At 35.7% G+C, this 21660-nt stretch overlaps 1 protein-coding gene across 1 annotated transcript in view; it reads left to right on the top strand.

Annotated features, from left to right (window-relative positions):
- Window positions 1-21660, top strand: part of LOC575197 (WSC domain-containing protein 2) — an 84306-nt gene continuing 62646 nt past the window's right edge. Inside the window, exon 1 of the mRNA XM_030972267.1 lies at window positions 1-772. Coding sequence (XP_030828127.1) covers window positions 337-772 — 436 coding nt within the window. The 5' untranslated portion in view covers window positions 1-336. The remainder of the gene's footprint in view (window positions 773-21660) is intronic.

The raw sequence follows: 21660 nt of genomic DNA, 5'->3' as shown, positions 1-21660 counted from the left end.
GTGTGTGTTTGTGTGTAAGAAAGCCGTACGACCGGCCGGTGCCTCGCGTCGTTCAGAAGATGTAAACTCATTCTATAGACAGTCTATCTTGTGAGTGGTCGCTCGCAAAAACGATATCGTCCTCAGCCGACGCACTCAGTTTGGATATTAATATCAGGATATATCAGTGACAACTTCAAATGCCGTTATGACATGAGGTGATCGATGACATCTGTACGGAACGGAAAGATCATATATATTTTGGAGATTCTTTTCCTTCTTCACACACTTATGTTTGAATTGAGTCTCGACTATAGGTAGCGGTGGGTGAGCTGAGTCGCCTCGTCGGTGATCATCATGCCTCGCTTAGCATCCTCTTCCAGCAGTACTACGACTCGTCTATCGTCCAGGACTTCCCCGTTCGGACTCCCGCGCTTTCCTCGTCTCCGTCGTCACCCGGTCACCATCGTCCGGACGGCGCTCCTCATCGTATTCATCGCGCTTCCAGCTTATGTATTCCTTGTACTAAACGCACCCGGTAACGGCATCGATGTCGATGGCGGGAATATTCAGTACGTGGTCGCCAGAGATTCGATCATGCCAGAGAGACCTGTCGAGGCGCCAATGCATTTACACGTTAGAGATGCAGATTTAGAGGCAGGGGTAATACAGGGGTTAAGGAGGGAAGCGTTACAGGTTGAACAGGGCAGAGACCAAAGTTCGGCCCTCGTCACTGTCAAGAAAGAGGAAAAGATAGCACCAAGGAAATGGAGAATGTATGGATTTGTAAATGGTGAGTAGAAGTATGTCAATCACACGTTTTACGGCTAAGAACTAACCCTTACATATCCCAACGCTATACACTTCTTCTTCTTTTTTTAAAGTTCATCTTTTCTCTAGAACATTGTATTTGAAGTGCTCAAAATAATCTTAAAATGTATCTGTTTGATTTGGCATTATTAATTGTTCTCGTTTATTTTGCAATGTCCCTTCTTACTCCTGTTGTGCACATTACAGAAGCTTATAATGAGATTCATCTTTTTCACTATAGCTCTTCAGTGCGCATTGAGCATTTGATTTCAAGTAAATTTGACACCTTTTAAGTCTCATGTATAATGTATAATGACATATATTATTATTATTTTATATTGAATTTTGTGTTAACTGAACTAAGTGCTAAAATCATTCATGTTATTCGATATTGATGCGATGGAAATACCGCCAGGGTATCTATACAAGAGATCATTCGAGTGTGAGCAAGAACCCTCAAGAAGATCCCAATAACGTCGCAATAGACATCTTTTACCAGAATGTGTAATGAGGCATTTTCAACCTTATATAAGAAAATCAAAACATCTATTTTTATTTTCATTGACGTATGCAACAAGAAAATGATGTACTGACTAAAGTAGGGATCATAATAGCAGACGGTATGACACAAAACACATCATTCATACACTGTGCATTGAGCGTTCTGGCGATGTGACAATGCGGGGTTGATTACGTAACATAATGCATATGTCGTCGGTATGTCAACGCAGATTTAAACTCGGGTAAATTGACTTGATGGCGTAATCGACGATCTCGGTCGACGCGGGTCGATACCGTCAATAATGCATAGTACAATCTCATGTAGTAGAAAACCCACCACAATTAACACTTTGAGAAAAAACTCAAAGAGATTTTGGGCATCCAGGAAAGATGAATTCGACCCCAATCTGTCCAAAACCGTTCATATAGAACAAACTTCATCTTTTTGTTTGCTGAGGGAAAACAAGTTTTATATAATGTTAAACCCACATATTGTGAATCAACTTTTGCAGAAATTATATAGCGTTGTCAAGATGAAATCAAAATTGCAGAAAAAGGTTATTTGTATAATGCAGTTAAAATACAATTTTATGTTGAAAGACCAAGACGGTTAAAAGGAGAGAATGGAGCAAAAAGGGAGTGAATTGAGCGAAATATTTCAGAAAATATTAAACAATTGCTATGAAATCATTTCTATTACAAAAATTGAAATTAAGCATAACAAATATATAGGAAGAGATGAAATTAAACCGGAAAAAATCAAAATGATAGTCTCTATTCCGTTTTCTCTTGTAAGTTTAGTGACAGCATTCATCTAAATCAAGAGAGTTGTTCAGTAAAATTAGAATGAGTATTTAAATAACAATATTGGGTAATTCGTACAAGATATTGCACATTATATTGGACAAAAAAAGTCCAAATTGAATATTTGACAAGGACATAAAATTGTAGTAAAAAATGAACACTAATGAATTAATGAAACAACGGATTGAACTGTGTTTACAGTTTGAGGCAATCTGAGAGTAAATTGAATACAATTATATGTTGCATACGTTATATTATAGCGGTTTGTTTAAAACCAAAAATCAACTAATGTGCATGAAAAAAAAAAAAAGTTATATGTCTAAGAAAATAAGAGTTCAAAAGGTATTTAGCAATTGCTGTTGTTAAATGTACATGTAATAACAGTATTCATCTAAAACGAGACAACTTGATATTTAAATAACAACATTGCATCATTTCGAATAAGATATTGCAATATACATTATTGATAAAAAAACCAAATTTAATATTTGGCAAGGCCAGGGTATAGAATTGTAGTAAAACGAAATTAAAAAGGAACACTAATGAATTAATGAAACGACGGAATGAAATATGTTTACAGTTTCAGTGTTCGGACAGTCAAATATTTATAGATTCACGTTGAGCAGTCTTATTGCAGAGGACGTCGTTGATGAATCTAAGTTGCATGGTCACTTCTATACGCATTAAACATAGTGGTCGAACCTGTACTATTGTGCCTATAGTCGAATAAGAGGGGAGTAGGGCCTTTCTACCAAGTATATACCAGAGGGTGTTTCATAAAGATCCTAAGTTGAACTTAACTCTAAGTTGGACTTAAATATTATGAAGAGCCATTTGTAGACTTAAAATAAAATATAAAATTTAAGTATTTTAGACTTTTTATAAATTCCACATCAAGAACATGAAATCTCCTTGATATTCGAAAATATGAGTGATTTGAATCAACATTTTATGCCTTTTAAAATATTTTTTACAAAATATTTTCATAGATGCTAACGGCTTTCCATAAATTTTAAGTCCAACTTAGAGATAAGTTCAACTTAGGATCTTTGTGAAACACCCCCGGTAGGTCTATTCCAAGCATCTTATAAATTTACACGATCGCAAAGACTTTCAAGAAATCATCTTAAAGGGCGGGATTGCACTACTGGTAGCTATACTTACGCCGTATATATTTATGGCAAACAACGCCTAATCGGTGACCATTGGTTCCCCATGATCCTCTTTTTCTTATGTTAATTGAGAGCTGAATTGATGAGATAACCACCTGTCAGTGACCACGCAGGGAGGTATTATCTCGCCTGGCCAAACTAGTGCAGATACGCTTAATTTTAAGGGAAATTTCAATGCATTATTGTATTGCCTTTAGTGATCATATTCTGATTATGTCAGGTTATTTATCGTAGCAATGTTCGCACATTTCAATGTGATGTACTGTGTCATTACATTCGCTTTCGGCATGTTATGCTGATTTTTCAAAAGGCTTTGCGATTGTGTTTTTATCTTTCTTCGTAATGGGAGGCTGAATGAGACAATGTTTTAGGAGAGACATCCATGTCACGTTGTTAGAGGCATGATACACTAGTCGTTGAGAGACACTCATAACGAGAAAATTGATACATCCTATGTAGACTGCAATGGAAACCACTGAGTGCAGTAGTCATGTGAGAGTTTACCTTCGTGTGATTCGTCTTTAAATACTATATTTTCTGCTTCTTATACGTTACTATAACGGTTTACTTGAGCTAATATGCAGTACTCTCATGATTTCAGCAGCACACAATACTTTGGCTTAACTATCCCTGACTGCCAAAGAAGTACGTGTATGATTGTACACCTGTACACGTAAATACGCAAGCAGGGTCCCGACGGCTTCACATCTTCTCCGACTGGCTTTGTAACGGGAAATAATTGACGATTAATGCTTTGCTTTACAAAGGGCATAAGCACATCAAATTGGTTTGGGCCAGAGACCTTCTGGTTTGATACGAGGCCATTGCTCTTATATATTATACCCACAGAGTCGTCTCGTATCCTCGAATCTCCTATCGTCTCCTATCAATACGTCTTGCTATTTATTTATTGTCAAATTGCATTTATGTTATAACAATATATGTTCTTTGAGAGGGCGTGCGGTCCTGAAACAAGCGCGTAGCCAGGATTTCATTTTAGGGGGGGCGGTAGTGAGCACGTGCGAATCACTTAAAGAGCGCGCGAAGCGCGCTCCCTAGGGGGGTGGGTGCAGGGAGGGGGAGTTTCCCCCCTCCCGCGCGAAGCGCAGAAGCTTTGAAAGAAGACGATTCGTTGTACCCTGCACGACTCATAATCCTTGTCTGAATTCAGTCCCTCCCCCCTCTCGCGCGAAGCTTTGACGTTTCATTAAAATATTAGAGAAAAGAAACGATTCGTTGTACCTAATTTCCCGACTCTTAATCCTTATCTGTACTCAGTCTCCCTCCCGCGCGAAGCGCGGAAGCTTTGAAAGATGACGATTCGTTGTCCCTTTCTCGACTGAATCCTTGTCTGAATTTAGTCCCTCCCCCCTCTCACGCGAAGCTTTGACGTTTTATTAAATTGTTAGAGAAAGAAGACGATTCGTTGTACCTTTCTCGACTCTAAATCCTTGTCTGAATTCTGTTCCCCCCCCCCCTCTCGTGCGAAGTTTTGACGTTTCATTTAATTATTAGAGAAAGAAGACGATTCGTTGTTCCTTTCCCGACCCTTAATCATTGTCTGAAGTCTGTTCCCCCCCCCTCTCGTGCGAAGTTTTGACGTTTCATTAAATTATTAGAGAAAGAAGATGATTCGTTGTACCTTTCCCGACCCTTAATCCTAAATTTGAACTCAGTTCCCCCCTTCCCGCGCGAAGCGCGGAAGCTTTGACGATTCGTTGTACCGTTCTCGACTCCTCTTCCCTTTTTCTTCCTACGTCTTCCTTTTTTTTCTTCTCCTCTTTCTCTCTCTTTTTTTTTTTTGGCCGGCGTTTTGGGGGGGGGGCGACCGCCCCCACCGCCCCCCCCCCCCCCCTGGCTACGCGCCTGTCCTGAAAAGCGCTAAGAACGAGCTATTATTATTATTCATTCATTTGAATTCATACATTCAATCATTCAATTCCAGTGAATGGATGAATATGTATTGAAATAAAACTCCCCTTCACTATTCGTACATTCTTTCATGTATTCGTAGCTTATTGGAAATGGAAGCTCTTACACTGTACATCAATTATTTCACAACTCCCTGTTTATAGTAATATTATATTTGGCATGAACAAAATGATTTTCTTATGTATACTTCCATGATAGAATATGTTCGCGAGTGCATTATGCACTGCGCATGTACACAGGTAAAGTCACAATCGGATCATGCATGAACGAAACTTGTCAAGTTTATTATTACGGGACAAAAAACAGTGCATATCACTAATGCATGACGAACTAAACTGGTTGCAACCTTGAACCCTTCAACCTTAACAATGTTTATGTCCCTCTTGTCGCAATTAGAGTAATCCTTGCTTGAGAGTAATCATGGTAGTAGTTTTACCATGGCTGTATGCATGTACGTTTCGCGTCAGTGATGGGAAGTAAAACAGCTTACATATATTTTACATTCTTCTATTCCAAACGACAACATTTGATTCCCAGCATTAAAAGTAAGGAGCATTTATGTGGTGTCTTAGTAGATTATTATTAATGATTATGTGGCATTTTCACTGATTATATGGGTGTGAAATAAGGGAATAATATTTCACTTGTCTTCCTATACCGGCCATGATCACGTTCAGAATATACAATAAAGACCCCGTGACTTTATACTGCATGTATACATTTCTCTTCTTCAAGTCACTATTGCTTGAAATGGAAGAAAATCAACTTGGTGTAATTTACAACCACTTCTTCATGGACACCGTCTGTAACGACCAAATCAACACCATACTATATCGTCATACCCAGACGAGACCTAAACGAGACCGCTATCAGACCGAAAACCACATCACATTGCCGTGGATGGCCAAGTTATCGGCCATGCATTGTGGAGTAGGGTTAGCCTTGTGGCTGGGATAGTAACAAAGAACTAAGTCGTAGTGGTTGTGTACAGAACCTATCACCATGGTCTAACTAAATGTTTATTACGTAACGATGAATAAATAGATGTTTTTGTCGTCGTTTCGTGAAAAGAAACCTATGCCAGAAAAAAAAAACAGTCAAAACATGGACTTAAAAAACAGAGTTAAATCATCCCTGATCAAAACATCATGATGGCTTCTTTGCATTTCCCTGATTGCTTGAAAATAAACCAAACCCTCAAATCGCCGTATAACAGTTTTTACGTTTATGCTACGACATATATATATATATATATGGTTAGGCATAATAAAGGACCCTTATTGACATGGACAATTTGCCCCTTAACTATAAAGGAAAGTCAATCACGATATACCCTGTACATATACATGCATAATGTTGGCTTTGGAGAAGAAAATATAGTTTTTTTTCAAAATGTTATTTTCAGCCCTGAAATACTGATATCAGGGAAGCACAAACATTACTCTTTTTCAAAAATAAAATACATCTCAACTTTTAATATAATTTTGCTTTATACCTGGTGCTGCTATTTGTTGAGAGCATTAACGATGAGGATAGGAGTTCTTCAAAATACTCCTTTCTTTGTTACATTATAATGTACACATGTAGTTTCTCTTAGACTTCTTTTGCTTCAATAAGCCAGCTCGTAGATACTATTTGCGTTTGGGCAGATAAAGGCCATTTGTTCCCAAATTGTAAAACCCATCGATACGAATACTAGTATTGTACTCATGAAAGTTATGTAATCAGTATTCATTTATGCACTGACAGTACATTTATCTGATACACAGGTGTAAGTATTCTTCTCAAGGGGCAAAAAAAGGTATTCATAAAGCATCTCCATCACTTTGGCAGTGATTATATTCTAAAATGCACAAGTGGGACGTATCCATCGTGTAAAAGATCTGTGGATATTTGGGGGTCATGCGTTCCGAAGCTATTTACGAACATTGTTCTGAAACACCTTAGGCCTTCGTGGGTTCGGGCTTCGGAAGTAGGAGAGGAAATCGAATTAAAGACTTGCAGTTTTTCTAATCCTTAGACATTGGAGTGTATAACATCCTACACCCTACTGTTTTACACGCGTTTCAAACCCACGTCAACCACTAAATGTCTAAAAATAAATTTGTCAGAGAACCATTTTTTTCTTGTCAACTAGAGTAAGAAGCAGATTATACACTGCTGTACAAGCCGTGAAATCCGAAAACACCTGGCCAGATTATGGTTTACCTTTTTTCTTCATTATAAAATTTGTATACAGTCACGTAGATGCTGTCAAAAATATACCAACGTGACGTCTGCTTAATCGCTTATGACGTAGCATCAGTTCTCGTGATGAATATGAATGTATTGAAATATGATGGGGGAATGTGGGAAAGTAGCAATCTGCGTAATGTTTAGACAAGCGTACATGTATGTGTGTGTTAAACATTAATGACTGTATCATATCTACGATAAAGATTAATATAATGTAATGATTAATGAATATGATAAACAGAGAGAGATTATTATATTGTACCTATTCGGCAAACGATTAGAAGAAGAACAACAGCAACAGGAAATTGTGACCCTTAATTGTGTACTTGTGCCCCTTCACCTTTATATAGATCCAGTCACTCTACCCAAGGAGTTAACTCCTTGCTCTACCCTAAGTCAGCATGTAATAATCTGTAATGTAGTGGGGAGCATAATGCAGAGAAAATGATGGTAGAAAACGTGAAGAATTTATCAAAGTAAAGATATAGTAAAGAATAGTAAATTTAATTCGATAACGAGATACGCCGGCCAGCATTTCACGATAAAGGGGTCACTTTCAAAATATGCAGGTATTTGTTTACCTTTTCAACGTAAACCTACACGTATTAATAAATATGATTCCTATTATTCGCTGGTATATCCTTCAAGGTTTGCATGTACCAAAGGGTGAAGTTGAAGATGCTAGGTTTAATGTTAGTGAAAAGGTTAGTATAGTGGTGGAACCAAAGGGCGAAGTTAGGATGTTAGGTTTAAGATTAGTGAAAAGGTTAGGTATATAGTGTTGGAACCATAGGGTGAAGTTAGAATGAGTGTGGTCAGTTCCGTTCAGTTCAGTTCAGTCTTTTATGCATTCTTCAGTTCAACAAATATGCAAACGATTAAAATATAGGCCTATACAAAAAAAATCGTAGGTAGAGTTCAAGGTACATTCAATGAATTCATACAAAGTGAGAATAATAAAAGATGTAATCAAATATTGATTTGACTGCGGAGCAATAATTGTCTGATTATGTTTCGTAGGACCCAGTCTGCATTGATATGAGTGTTGTGGGATGGTATAGATATTGTCTGGTATCGATGGATGGATCGATGCTGGACAATAGGCCGCCTATTGAGAACCAGCAGGATTTAACTCATACTTATATTTTTACGCAGAATTAATGCCTTCATGACTCTCAGAAGAAATACGAGGTTCGAATCTCTTAGCCTTGTGTATTTCAATCGACAAATGATTATTATGCCTGTAAATTATAATTATAATTTCGATTCAAAGTTTAATTGCGCCTATTACGTCCAAGATGTAACCAAGCACTTTACAGTATTTCTAAAAAGATGAAACGTACTAAATTCGATTCATGACAACTTTCTATTTGGTTGCATAAAAAGTCCTCGGAAGATTCCTAATTCAACAAACTTATGTTATTTTCACCGTTTGAAGCACAATAAATATTTAAATGCAATGCGTTTCCTTGTCACAGCTGAACATGCATTAGTACACAGCATGTTTGCTGGTAAACATGTGTTATGAATCATAAGAAACACAGTATCGAGTCATAGCCTGTCTGCGTGCACAAATTAAAGGATTAGCGACGTCATTATGTGAGGAAAATCATCTTAGCCACAGAATAGAGCACATTTTTTTTTCGGGGATGAAAATCATAGACGTAGTACATGTACATGATTAGCCAGTAACAATAAACAGCTTTAAAGAAACGTATTCGCCTGTATACAGACAAGATACTGGGATGGTAATGATATAGATGATAGTATGGATCTAACGTACAGGTATATACAACACAATCTTGCCATGGTTTTTACAAGCATTACAACAACCAATAAAGACTTCATTCATGCAGACACACAAGGTGTTCTCTATTCACCCCCCCCCCCGTGACTGGGCCTACGCTACGCCCCTTGATAACGAAGCATTTTGATGAGCAAGCGTTTGTAAGTCAATGTGGGGGCTTTGAAAAATGAATAAAAAGGAAACTTTTTAGTTTTTAGAAAGAGTAATACTTTGCGAGCTTGAAATAGAGTTTGAAAGTGCGACGGGGAGGGGGGGGGGGGGGCTATGGCTTTGATTACCCTGTCGCCCAGGTCGTTTAATTAATTCATTAATAATGAACTACAGACGAAGCGTTCGTGGTTTAGTTTAAATATATAATTGATTTGTTTTTTACCGTGCTTTGATGTATTTATTTAACACCTTAGCACGAGTTGGTTGGCGCAATCATTCATGCGATCGTTTTTCTTTTCCATTTTACGCCTTTCCCCTCTTAAATATTCAACAAACGATGAGCTATAAATTATTTCCGGAAGCTTTTAGATCAATACCTTAGGTCAAGTATGAATGAGGATGTAATTTGTCATGGAGCCTTGTCTTTAGATTCTCTTCTACAAGATTCAACGAAAGACGATCTTCGGAATGACTTTTGATTATTCTTCTCACCAACTGAGACAAGTCAGATGGAAAGTGCAATCATTCATGCCGTAGTTTTATTCCCCTCTCTCAAAGATTCAACAAACCGATGATATATATGAAGCACTTTCGAAAGACTTTTAGTCTAGTCACTTCACACTTTTGATCAGTTTGACAGCAGAGCGTATTCAATCACGTGATCACTTCTTTATTTCACCAGGCTTCATTTTGTCTTTCTTATAAACAATAACTAATGAGATATTATTTCCGATGTAGGGTGATATGCTTGTGATATAGTCTTTGATCACGCTTCAGTGTCAGTTGGAGTGAAGAGTTTATTCATTCTCTCATTTTAAAGATTCCCCAAATTGATGATCTTTATGAACAATATCGTCCGGAACCCGGAAGATATTGATCTATTCCTCTCAGACATAAGATCAAGAAAGACATGTATTTTATTCATGTGGTCGTTAACTTGTTTTGTTCTACACCATTTGTTTCTCTTCCAAAGATTAAAGAAATGGTTATATTATACTTCCTGTATTATTGTTTATATCTTCCTCTCACACATTAGTATGATAACGAGAGAGAGAGAGAGAGAGAGAAAGAGAAGGAGAGAGAGAAATTTATTTATTTATGAATAATCACGCTATCATGTACTTCTCCCATCCACACCGTTTCTCTTAAGATTTAAAGTTTCCGTTTTGAATTAAACAGTGGGCCAACAAAGATATCACCCTCGTGCAATCCCCCTTCCATAATAAATAATAGTTGGGTCTCGATTGCACATGTTAGCCCCCCCCCCCCCTTCCCCCGTGAGAAAAAGAAACAGAAGTCATAACCGCAAAGTTGCTCCCGATCCTGCACCCCTCCATCCTTCTAACCATTCCCACTAAGCATGCTGAGCTAGTCGACTAAACTTACGAAACGTTTGAAAATCACATTCCGGATAGGAAAAAAATATAACAAAACAAGTGGGGTTTGCTCCTTTACTTAGCCCTATTCTTTGATGACCCCTGATCTGGGGGGTGTTTCACAAAGATCCTAAGTTGAAATTATCTCTAAGTTTGACTTAAAAATTATGGAAAGCCGTTAGCATCTTTGAAAATATTTTGTAAAAGTTAATTTAAAAGGCATAACATGTTTATTCAAATCATTCATATTTTCTATCATCAAGGAGAATTCATGTTCTTGATGTGGAATTTATTAAAAGTGTAAAATTCTTGAATTTTTGCTTTTAAGTTCAATTTAGAGGTAAGTACGACTGAGGATCTTTGTGACCCCCCCCCCCCCGGACCAGGTTATGGAGAGGGGGAAGGGGGTGACAGGGGCTAAACTAAAAATTCACCGATCTGGGCGTCGATGATACATGATCCTATGTGTGCTCACTTCACTACTGCATTTTGCCTTGAGATTGAAACCTGGCACCACTAAACGACGGAATATGATAGCTTGTTTCTCATCTCAACAAGCTCACTATTTTCCCGGGGATTTCATTAATAATACATCAGACAAGTTTGCTTTGACCAGGGAGATGGGAGTGTCCTACGTATAGATTTTTTAAGGAAATAATTATCTGAATGTCGACATTGAATTTAGTCATTACAGTACATGGTAGAAATGTAATAGAAAGGAGAATTTTACATAATTTTTCTTGCACACGTTTGTCTTATTCTGTAATAATGCTCGGACTCGAGATAACTTAGCCTTCGGGATAACGGGGCTAATAATAAATAATAATATTAATAATAAAGAAATAATAATAATAACAACGGTGCTTATAAAGCGCTTACCACCGAAGTCCCTAAGCGCTAAGCTCTGCCTCAGTGGAAAATTGTGCCGAGACAGCCAACTAGGATACCTAAAGCAATAGCAATTTTTCGATTGATATACTGTTGGTATCCTATCCTAGGATATCTGAATTCAGGATCAAACACGATTGCAACTAGGCTACTTCTTCAAAATTGAATTAAGGAATTTTAATAGCCGTGTGCGTCACCTATTGAAACCAAACATGATTTCTATGGGATGCATGCAACAGAGTATTGAAACTGCCCGTGAAGCGATTTTTCGGAAATATTTGCCATCGCGTTTGTGTAAATCTTTGCATTGAGTACTTTTTTTTTTAATTACTAGGTAGAATTTGTAAAATAGTAATACTTATGAGGTCATTTTAAAAATTTCATAAGATGAATTTCTACAAAACAGGATATTTTACTTTTCTTTGAGGCTCTTTACAGGTCCGATGTTTATATTGTACGTCGCCTTATCCCAACGCAATGTCGAGTCTGCCCTATCGTTGAGCTAGTCCGACCCCCTAATAAAGCTCTTATGTCAAATATGAACTGACTATTACATGCAGCTTTCAGATTAGATTCATTCTGTGTCAAGCTCTGCTCTTGCTGTGTGTTTTCCCCTCAAAAGTCAACAAGTTGCGCCGCATTGAAGAGCTAATTATACACTTCAAAGTTTTGATGTGATGTGAAATCCCTAGGCACTCTCTTATGCAAAAACAAACCGTGGCATTTCAGCATACTGAAACGATTTATTTTAGTAAGGATGCCTGTTCTTTTAATCGAAGTTAATTACAAGATAATTAGAAGAGGCAGAACGGCCTACGGTGGTTTTCAAGCAAGCCTCCAGAGCTATTTTAACTTAAAAATCAATACCTGAATATACCGTGTCCAATGAAAGCATCGTTATGAAACTTAGCATTATGGTAGAAAAATTAATTTAATTGTGAATTTATAGTTAGTATACCACTAGTGTTATTTGATCTTTGTTTTTATTAAAAGAATAAGGTATAACACCCTAAATTTGTAATCTACACCGTCACTTTGTCATACAATGTACAATACGTGCGTGATTTACCAACATAAAGATAGGAAGATTCAATTAGCATGTAATGAATAGGCCGTCAACTGCCTGCATAAAACCTGTGTTGATTCTTGAAATTTCGCTTTTTATCAGGATAAAAGTCTAAAGTTCTCAGAGTAACGATAACCCATTTGTTTGCTAGTGATATGTAGTATGATGTTTTAATGAGCCATGGAGTAGTATGCTAAAACAACGCATAACAACAAGCGTTGTTTCGCTCGGGAGAGGGGGGGGGGGGGGAGGATATGTTACCACACATACCCACATAATCTCGCACACGCACACAATTAGCAAATTAGGAAAACAGCAATAACAAGAAGGATGTTTTACTCTTTAATTGATTAACATCTGTTTTTTTCACCATTTTGATGCATATTACTTTTCCCCCCTTTTCGGCAAAGTAACTTTGGATAAACATTTGAATTGGCAGCCCGTACATTTAATCTGTTCTCATGGCGCTCTGTTCTACTTTCTGAGGGTGTAACATGAAACACAACCACTGGAAAACATTATAATACGTAAGCTTGAGCATTAGAAAAACAGTATATGAGCTATTGTTCATTTGATCGTATTGGTTAATGTTTAACGGTGCATCTTGCATGCTAGCGCCTAAATACATGACACGGACTTGATTCGATTAGAGAGACAAGCATGCATTGGTGTAATGAGTAAAGTATGGACCCGATCACTACATTTCTCCATCTCGTAGGCAGCCAGGCGAGTGGGTTTATCGAGTCTTTATACGGCCTCTTGAGTTAGCGAAGGATCAGGATTTAATCGGGTAGACATAGGAGGGGCAATGGGGAGGAGAGGGGGTGATATTCCGGAGAGAGGAGGGGGCTGAGGAAATCAATGAGGTACATGGCTTTGGAGGAAATTATGAATCACGAAATATCTGGGAAAAGATTCCTTGCTCAATGCACATGCTGTTCCGGATTGATCCTATTTTAGGGCTAGATTTTGTTTGGCAAGCTTCCGAAACCTTTGATGTAATACTAGTATAGTACAGTGCCATTATGGCTATTTTAGTCGTATTGGTTGTTGTTGTTGATGATCAGATTGTTGATTTCATTTATTTTGTTTTGATTTTTTTTTTATTTCTGCATTTTTTCCAAAGAAAATATAAGTGAATAACAGAGAACATATAAATGTAAGGACTATGTATAATACAACATAATCGAACAATAATTTCTTCATGTCAAAATATATTTTGTTTACATAATATATGTACAGTACATATGATAACGAAACTTATTATTTCCATAACATATTATCATAAATTTAAAGTATTATCCGAAACTATTCTGTTGGAAAAGTGCAGGAGACCGCAATCATAAGCAAAGGTTGAGCTATTGTTATTAGGTGATCTGCCGCGTAGCGTGGCAGAGCAAGATTTTTTCCCCTTTTTTTTAATTTCCTTCCTTCTGCATGGATTTTGTTCGCTTCATATTTCATGAATGACGTTTAATGACAACGGAATTGTCATGACATGTGCCAAATGCATGACTGATGATCCTAACGAAGTGATTCTTTTGATCATTGATGATATAGAACTTCACTTCCGTGTAAAGTCCTCCTTGTTAACAATTACAGTCAAAGGTTAATATTGTACCATTTACACTGCTTCCTGTTATTGTCTTATCGTATATGTAAATATCGTTGAGCATACTTATACATGTACATGTACACACAAAGTCAAAGGGTGCATGATATCGATGCATGAGAGAAAGGTTTAAATAGAGAGAGAGAGAGAGAGAGAGAGAACAATTCATATTTATTCGATTTACCCCTTTGCACAAAGCTTTTTGATCGTGAAGTATTAAAACTTGAAATTACCAGCACACACAAAAATACATTACAAAAACGTTAATTTTCATCGGGATTGGTTTGTCAGAAGAACGAGGTATGTGACTATACATTACAACAGCTGAGCAACTCCTTGGAGAAAAAAAAATCGCATTATAGATTAGTTTTGTGTACACAGCCTATTTAAAATAATAATTCGACTAAGCAAACCGTTGGAAATAGCCTGAAACTGTCGTATATTAACATTCTAATATTATTTGTTCAGGAGTAATAAATAGTTTGCGTCTATGTCTATATGTCATTATCTGAAATAGGTTTCGCATACGATGTGTACAATTCGAGAGACTTTTCAACATGCGGGTGGGGGGGGGGTCGGGGGTGTCTCTAAGGGGATCCTCGTCACTGTGTATTAATAGTATCTTTCCGTTTAATTGAGGTTTTACATCTTCACATTGTTATTTACTTTCGATACAGTACAATCTTATCCTATAGGCCACGCTACAATGTATGTCATGATTATTCATGTACATTGTAGATCTATGGAGCTGCATGCTTGCAAGACTTGTCAAAGTAGACAAGGTTTGTATAGCATTTACGCCTCATACCATGACCATTGGTGCAATGATGAAAACAGCCGGATTAGTGAGGAAAACAGCCAATTAAGTTGGTAAATTCAGGCATGCATGCGGATTGAGATCTTTAATAATTGGACTAAAAAGAAATATACGTGGGGCGATTCATATCTATAATATACCCCATGGAATAAATGAATACGGCCTTGCACGGGGAACACCAAATACTGGCTGCCAGGAATTTAAATCTTATATAAAGACAAAACCAAAGAATACGGTTTCTTCGAAATAAATCATTAACAAAGTTTGCTAGTCACATAATGATAGATGTACATAGGTATATATGGCATGTAGGATGTGACGGGTTTGATAATATTTAATAACAATATTTCTTATGCCCCTTTATCAATCCCAAGTAATTCTCAAGGCGCCTAATAAAATAGGTTTATAGCACACAGTTCTGAAAAGTGCATAACAATAAGAAAATTCATATAACAATTGATAGTAATAAGAACAATAATTGTGGAAATTTAGTGAAATATCTTGAGATAGCACAGTTTTTGTTTTGCTTACCATTGATGTACATAATTCTGTACAGCAACTTGTTTTGTTGAAACAATATAGTGCTTCCAGGTTTTGAAGTTTCTCATTCCCAATCAGGAGAGGATGAATCACTGCATTAATGGTGGCCTCAAAAACTGAGTCAGAAAATTACAAGTGACCGCTCTTTAACTTAAGTTCTAAACGCCTTGAAAAGTATTGACATCCGTTCCCAATGACAAAAGAACCTCGAAATGTAGATGATTCGTAAGAAAGATGGCGGGCATGGTCAGTTTATTACTATATCCTGACTAATTGACGGGCTAATCAAATTGGGGGGGGGGGGGGGGGTTGTAAATATTGCAATTACCTGTTTTTAAATATTCACTGATTGTTATGTTATAGGTCATATTATGCATATTGCGACTTTTGGTTGGGGTTTTGTAAGCTGTTTTTTATAAACAATTTGTTAACATTTTATCTTAAGTGTCTCGGCATTTCATTAATTCCATAGTTTTTAAATGTTTAGTTTTCTACGTGGAAAAGATGTGGTTCACGAAAAAAGACATGACAAAATTTGGTAGATTTTTTATGTTATTTCACTTTAAGATTTTGCTCTTTCATCTTCCATCAGTACAAAACGAAGTGACAAATAAAAAAAAACACAGAAACAACAAGAGTGGATAATCAGTATGTAATATATGAACATTGGAATTTGATTAATTTGATCTTAATATGATCTTGAAGACTGGCCATGAAATTTCATTGTTAAAAAAGCTGTTGTTAGTTATCCGAAATGTTTGGGTAATAAGGAAATGGTACTTATTATGAGTCTTTTAAATCATTTTCAAAATTATTGTTTAGAAATCCCCAAATCTTGCAAGAAATACCAATGATAAAGATTGAGGAAAAATACTGAGCACAATTCTAATGGGACTAGACAATTTTGTCGTATCAAGATGTTGGTAACGTTTTAAACTACATGTATTCTAGTCATATTTGATATACAACAGCATTAAAAGGCAATTATTTCCATGCGATGCCATTAATAATGCATTCTTACACATTTGTGAGAAAGCTCACATATATTTTTATCACCGCCAGCAGTAGGTCTGTTGTTTGATAATAAACGAACGAATATAAATATATATTCATTTATTTATTTATTTATTGAAAGATTCGTCGTCTCATGAGAGTGAGAAGGACCGTAACTCTATGTTATATTGTATGTTATGTGACTTAAATCCCTCTGGTTCTGAGGAGGTCCGTGATATTACGCTATAGCTTCATTTCAATCTCTTGATTGGTATTATTCTATGTCCTATTATCCTACTGGTTACAATACTGCTACAATACTGCTACCATTGTTGTAATTAACTTTGTGAATGCCAAATGTAATTAATTATCAATTCTGGAGAGAGATCGTATCCAATCAAACGTGAATATATTTGTATAACGGTCGATGATACTACTCCCATGTATACTGTATGTATGTCAGGTCATTGTGTCCGTATCATATTGGACGTTTCCATGCGTCTCTAATATGTCTATGAATAATGATTAAGATTTTTAGAAAAGTACTCAAATGTTTATGCTCATATGTTAGTATAACAATACAATTAACCAATATATATATATATATATATATATATATATATATATATATATATTCAATTCAATTCAATTCAATTTTATTTCGCAATATAAAAATCAAAATATACAAAGTAACAGTAAATTTTAACTATGTTTACAAAGGTTATATGCGGGGCTTTCCATGAAGGTTGCGAGAACCTGTGAAGTTGGATCGCCCTTTAAAGAATGAAAAACAATACAAAAAGAAATACATGTATAACATATTATAAGCACATAACAATAAATTAAGTAAAATAAGCAAAGTACAAACACTTCAACTACCTATATAACAAGAGAAAGTAAAATAGAGAGAAGAAAAACAATATATAAAGGGGGAAAAGAAAGGAAAGGAAAACAAGATAACAATGAAAGAGGGTTCAGATATAAAATTAGATGAAAAAAAAAATCAACAACTGTGCTGATTAATAATTATTTAGTAGTAAGATTTTATATTGTTTTCTAAAGGAAGATATGAATTGTGATTTCGTTATTACTTGGGGAATCATATTCCACTGTTTAGGACCTAGATAACTCATTGATTTAGCTTCATAACTAGACTTAACAGACCATAAATGAAATTTGTTGGAAAGCCGTGTATTATAATTATGAATTATGAATTTGACTATTATATTGAAAGAGGTCTGAAAAGGGGGCAGGTAATAACTTGTTTTTATATTTGTACATGAATGTTGCGATTTCTTGCTTATTTATATCATATATATTTAATAACGATAGCTTCTTAAACAAAGGTGCGGAAGGTGCTAGATAATGAGAATTGGTAGCTATTCTTAAACATTTCTTTTGAACTTTAAATAGTGAGTCTAATTCAGTTTGTGTTGCATTAGTGGCCCATACAATATTACAATATTTCAAATAAGGAAAAATAATGGAATGATATAAAGTTATCAAATTTTCGGGTAACAAACCATATTTTAGCTTATTTATCAAGCCAGCATTTCTGCTGATCTTATGTAAAACATTTGTGATATGGTCCTTAAATCCCAAGCAATTATCTAATACGACACCCAAGAAGTTAACGGAATTACTTAATTGAATAAGTTTATTATTAATATAAATGGGAATATTATCGTTATTAATTAAAGGACCGTTATTGCTAGCTATATCGGAAATTTTGGAACTTTTAGATCCTTTATTATATTTAGTTTTTCGAAAATAAACACATTTAGTTTTGTCAACATTCAGGGACAATTTATTTGCTTTTAACCATTCAAATATATTCTTAAGCTCATTATTTAGAACGCGGACAGTATTATTCAAATCTTTAGATGAAAAAAATATACTAGTGTCATCAGCAAATTGATAGAAGGTTAATAAGTTAGATGATTTACAAAGATCATTTATGTATAAAAGAAATAGCAGGGGACCCAGTATTGATCCCTGAGGTACCCCAATAAAGACATTTAACGAAGAAGACAAAACACCGTGGACAAAAGTATGTTGAACTCTGTTTGAAAGATAGTCCCTAAACCAGTCTAATGCAACCCCTCGTATTCCACATTGTTGTAGTTTAAATAAAAGTATCGAGTGATCCATAGAATCAAAAGCCTTAGATAAGTCTAAGAAAATCCCTATTATATGTTCGTTAGCTTGAAATGAATATATATAAAGAGAGAGAGAAAGAGAGAGAGAGAGAGAGAGAGAGAAAATAAATTCAAATAGGTTAATCCTCCGTCATGGTATTATACAAATAATACATGTACTTCAAACAGTTGTGATTAAACATATATCAAGATATGCAACAGGAATAGATCCACAATTTAATGCTTAACCTCTTTATAAATAAGAACAGAAAATGGAACTAAACGCAAGACATAAGAAAAATATTTCATAAATTTATTTCAGGCAGAACTGAACAAGTCTTGATTTAACAAAGAGAATAATGCGGTTATTGTATGAATGTGAATGCATAATATAACATACTGAATTTTGTTGATAAAACAAAACAACACATTACTTTTATAATGAAGTGCAAATTTACATTGAGATTAACATGACGTGGTTTTGAATATAATGTAAGAATATATCATCTGATAATTTTACGCATTGTTTGTACATGGTAAAACTTTGTTGCACTTGTTTGTAATTTTGAATTCACCATGTGACGAAATAAAATGAAAGCGGTACTAGTGATGAATTGACACTCTCAATAATTTATTAATAACCTTCAGGGAAGTTATTTTCTTCCATCTTTTGTTTAATATAATTATGAAAACTTAAATACAAGCAGTAATTATCATTTCAACCTTTCAGAATTTAGTTCAGCATCCTCTTAGAATAGACAATATATCAAGAGCATCCTTAGTAAAAAGAGATATTTCAAGAAGCAATTAGTTGAAATATTTATTGGTTACTGAATCATCATAGGTTATAACAATAATGTGACAATGTCTTTACATGAGTATAAAACATAAGTTAAATTACATTTCCACATTCAGTAAATCATAGATACATACGCTCGAAGAGGTGATGATACAGAAGGGCTACAGCCTAAGCGTGACAGCTTGATACGCTTGCAGCCCAGAAACATTTAAAATCATAACGATTGTAAAGTAAAGTAAATTACAGAACATAATTGGGGGAAAATAACAAAAAATAAACAGTGACTTGCAACCAAAAAAAAAAATGGGATAGAGGGTGCATGGGAGGGGGATTTTCCTGCTATATCAAGGAAATGCTGACAAACATATATGATATCATGTGTTAATTTAAGAGATTTTTCAATATTTGCTCAATAAAATTGATTTCACACTTTTCTTGAAAGTATATACTGACTTCAAGTTACGGATGTCAACGGACAGTGAGTTCCAAATATCCGGACCAGAATGTCTTATAGATTTCACCAACAATAAATCGATATAACCTTTAAGTGATGGCAACGACCACCAATGTCCCTTAAATAGCCACTCTGCGCTATATGGCAAGCACGAGGTAATTTCTGCTTTCACTCAATTTCCACTTCGTGAATCATTAAGCAATGGTCATAATCTGCAATCATCTCTCTTCACTTTCCCCCTCAATCTCTCCCTCTCCCTTCCTCATTTCTCTCTCTCTCTCCCTCTCTCTCCCTCTCTCTTGTCATCGCATGGTTGCATCCGTTATTAAGCGTCTAGCACGCTTCTCCACCTTTCACCATCTATTATCATCATTAGTAGAGCTGATGGCGGGTCTTTCCATGGTCTTTCCCTGTGCTTATCCTGCTTATCGTCTGCATTCTGTGTTATTTTGCTCTATCCACTCAATGTTTACGAGCGTAATCGGGACCCCAGTCTTTCGGATATGATTCGATGGGTTTGTTGATAGGGCTATCGGGTTTATCACTGCACTCTCAGGAATTGCAATATTCGATTCACTGTCCCATAGTCGGAGAGGTGTCTTTTGTTAGATTTACAAAACAAAGCGATAAAAGACATTTTATTTTTAAAGAGAAAGTTGCGTTCTGGGAAGAGGTAAATAATTTGTGAGCGTTATCATTGTATTATGCAAGTGTCGAAGAACATCAGATAAAAAATGTTCCCTAAAAAGCGTGGCTCTTCAAATGCCTTAATATTCTAAATATGGCATGTAACATCATAACAATCGGGACGGATTTTTTTATGCCACATGTTCTTGTAGTCCCATATAAATCTGTGTACAATGCTTGTAACTTCACCAAGACTTGGCCAAATGTCTTATCATTTTGATGATTCCAGAACCTGGCAGTACACACCAATAATTATATGCTAGATGATCAACCCTTTTCTGATCGATTCCACAACGTTTCTTTCACAATGCAATCACATGACCAGAACTCAACTTTATCTTTGATATCATACCTTTCTCCTTTTGATTAGAAATTTAGGAGATAAAATCTGTAGAAAATGTCCAATAAGAACTCCCAAACATAAACATATACCTCCTATATGAAGATGATTGAGAACATTCAGAGTGTTCGAGGGATATTGACAGACATTGATATTGATTGAAAGTTTGACAGAGAGAGAGATAGAACATAATTTCTTTTTATATATCAGGGCTCTATTGCAGTACATAACACACTAAATAACAGCTGAACTGTTTAAAAGCCCAGTATATATATATTTGTTAAATGTCGAAGGTACTATCATTTATTAATCGCATACCTTTCAGATTAACAAAATCAATGAGAAGTATCGCTGATTGTAATTATCATACAAAAATTACAATTGGACATTGAAGTTAAAAACTTATATTAGTCATTGTACTGTAGTTATGAAACGCTATTGCATGATTGTGTCGTCTGAAAAATAAGTGTCTGTATAAAGTATTGTTTTATGACCCTGCAGAATATGTGAGATGATTCCGAGAATGATATCATTTTTTGGATGACTGTCTTTAATCCTAA

This window comes from Strongylocentrotus purpuratus, unplaced genomic scaffold, assembly GCF_000002235.5.
Source record: "Strongylocentrotus purpuratus isolate Spur 01 unplaced genomic scaffold, Spur_5.0 spur5_contig_862, whole genome shotgun sequence".
In the NCBI taxonomy this organism is placed as follows: Eukaryota; Metazoa; Echinodermata; class Echinoidea; order Camarodonta; family Strongylocentrotidae; genus Strongylocentrotus; species Strongylocentrotus purpuratus.
The sequence above is the reverse complement of the archived record's forward strand: the minus strand, read 5'-3'. Positions and strand labels throughout refer to the sequence as shown.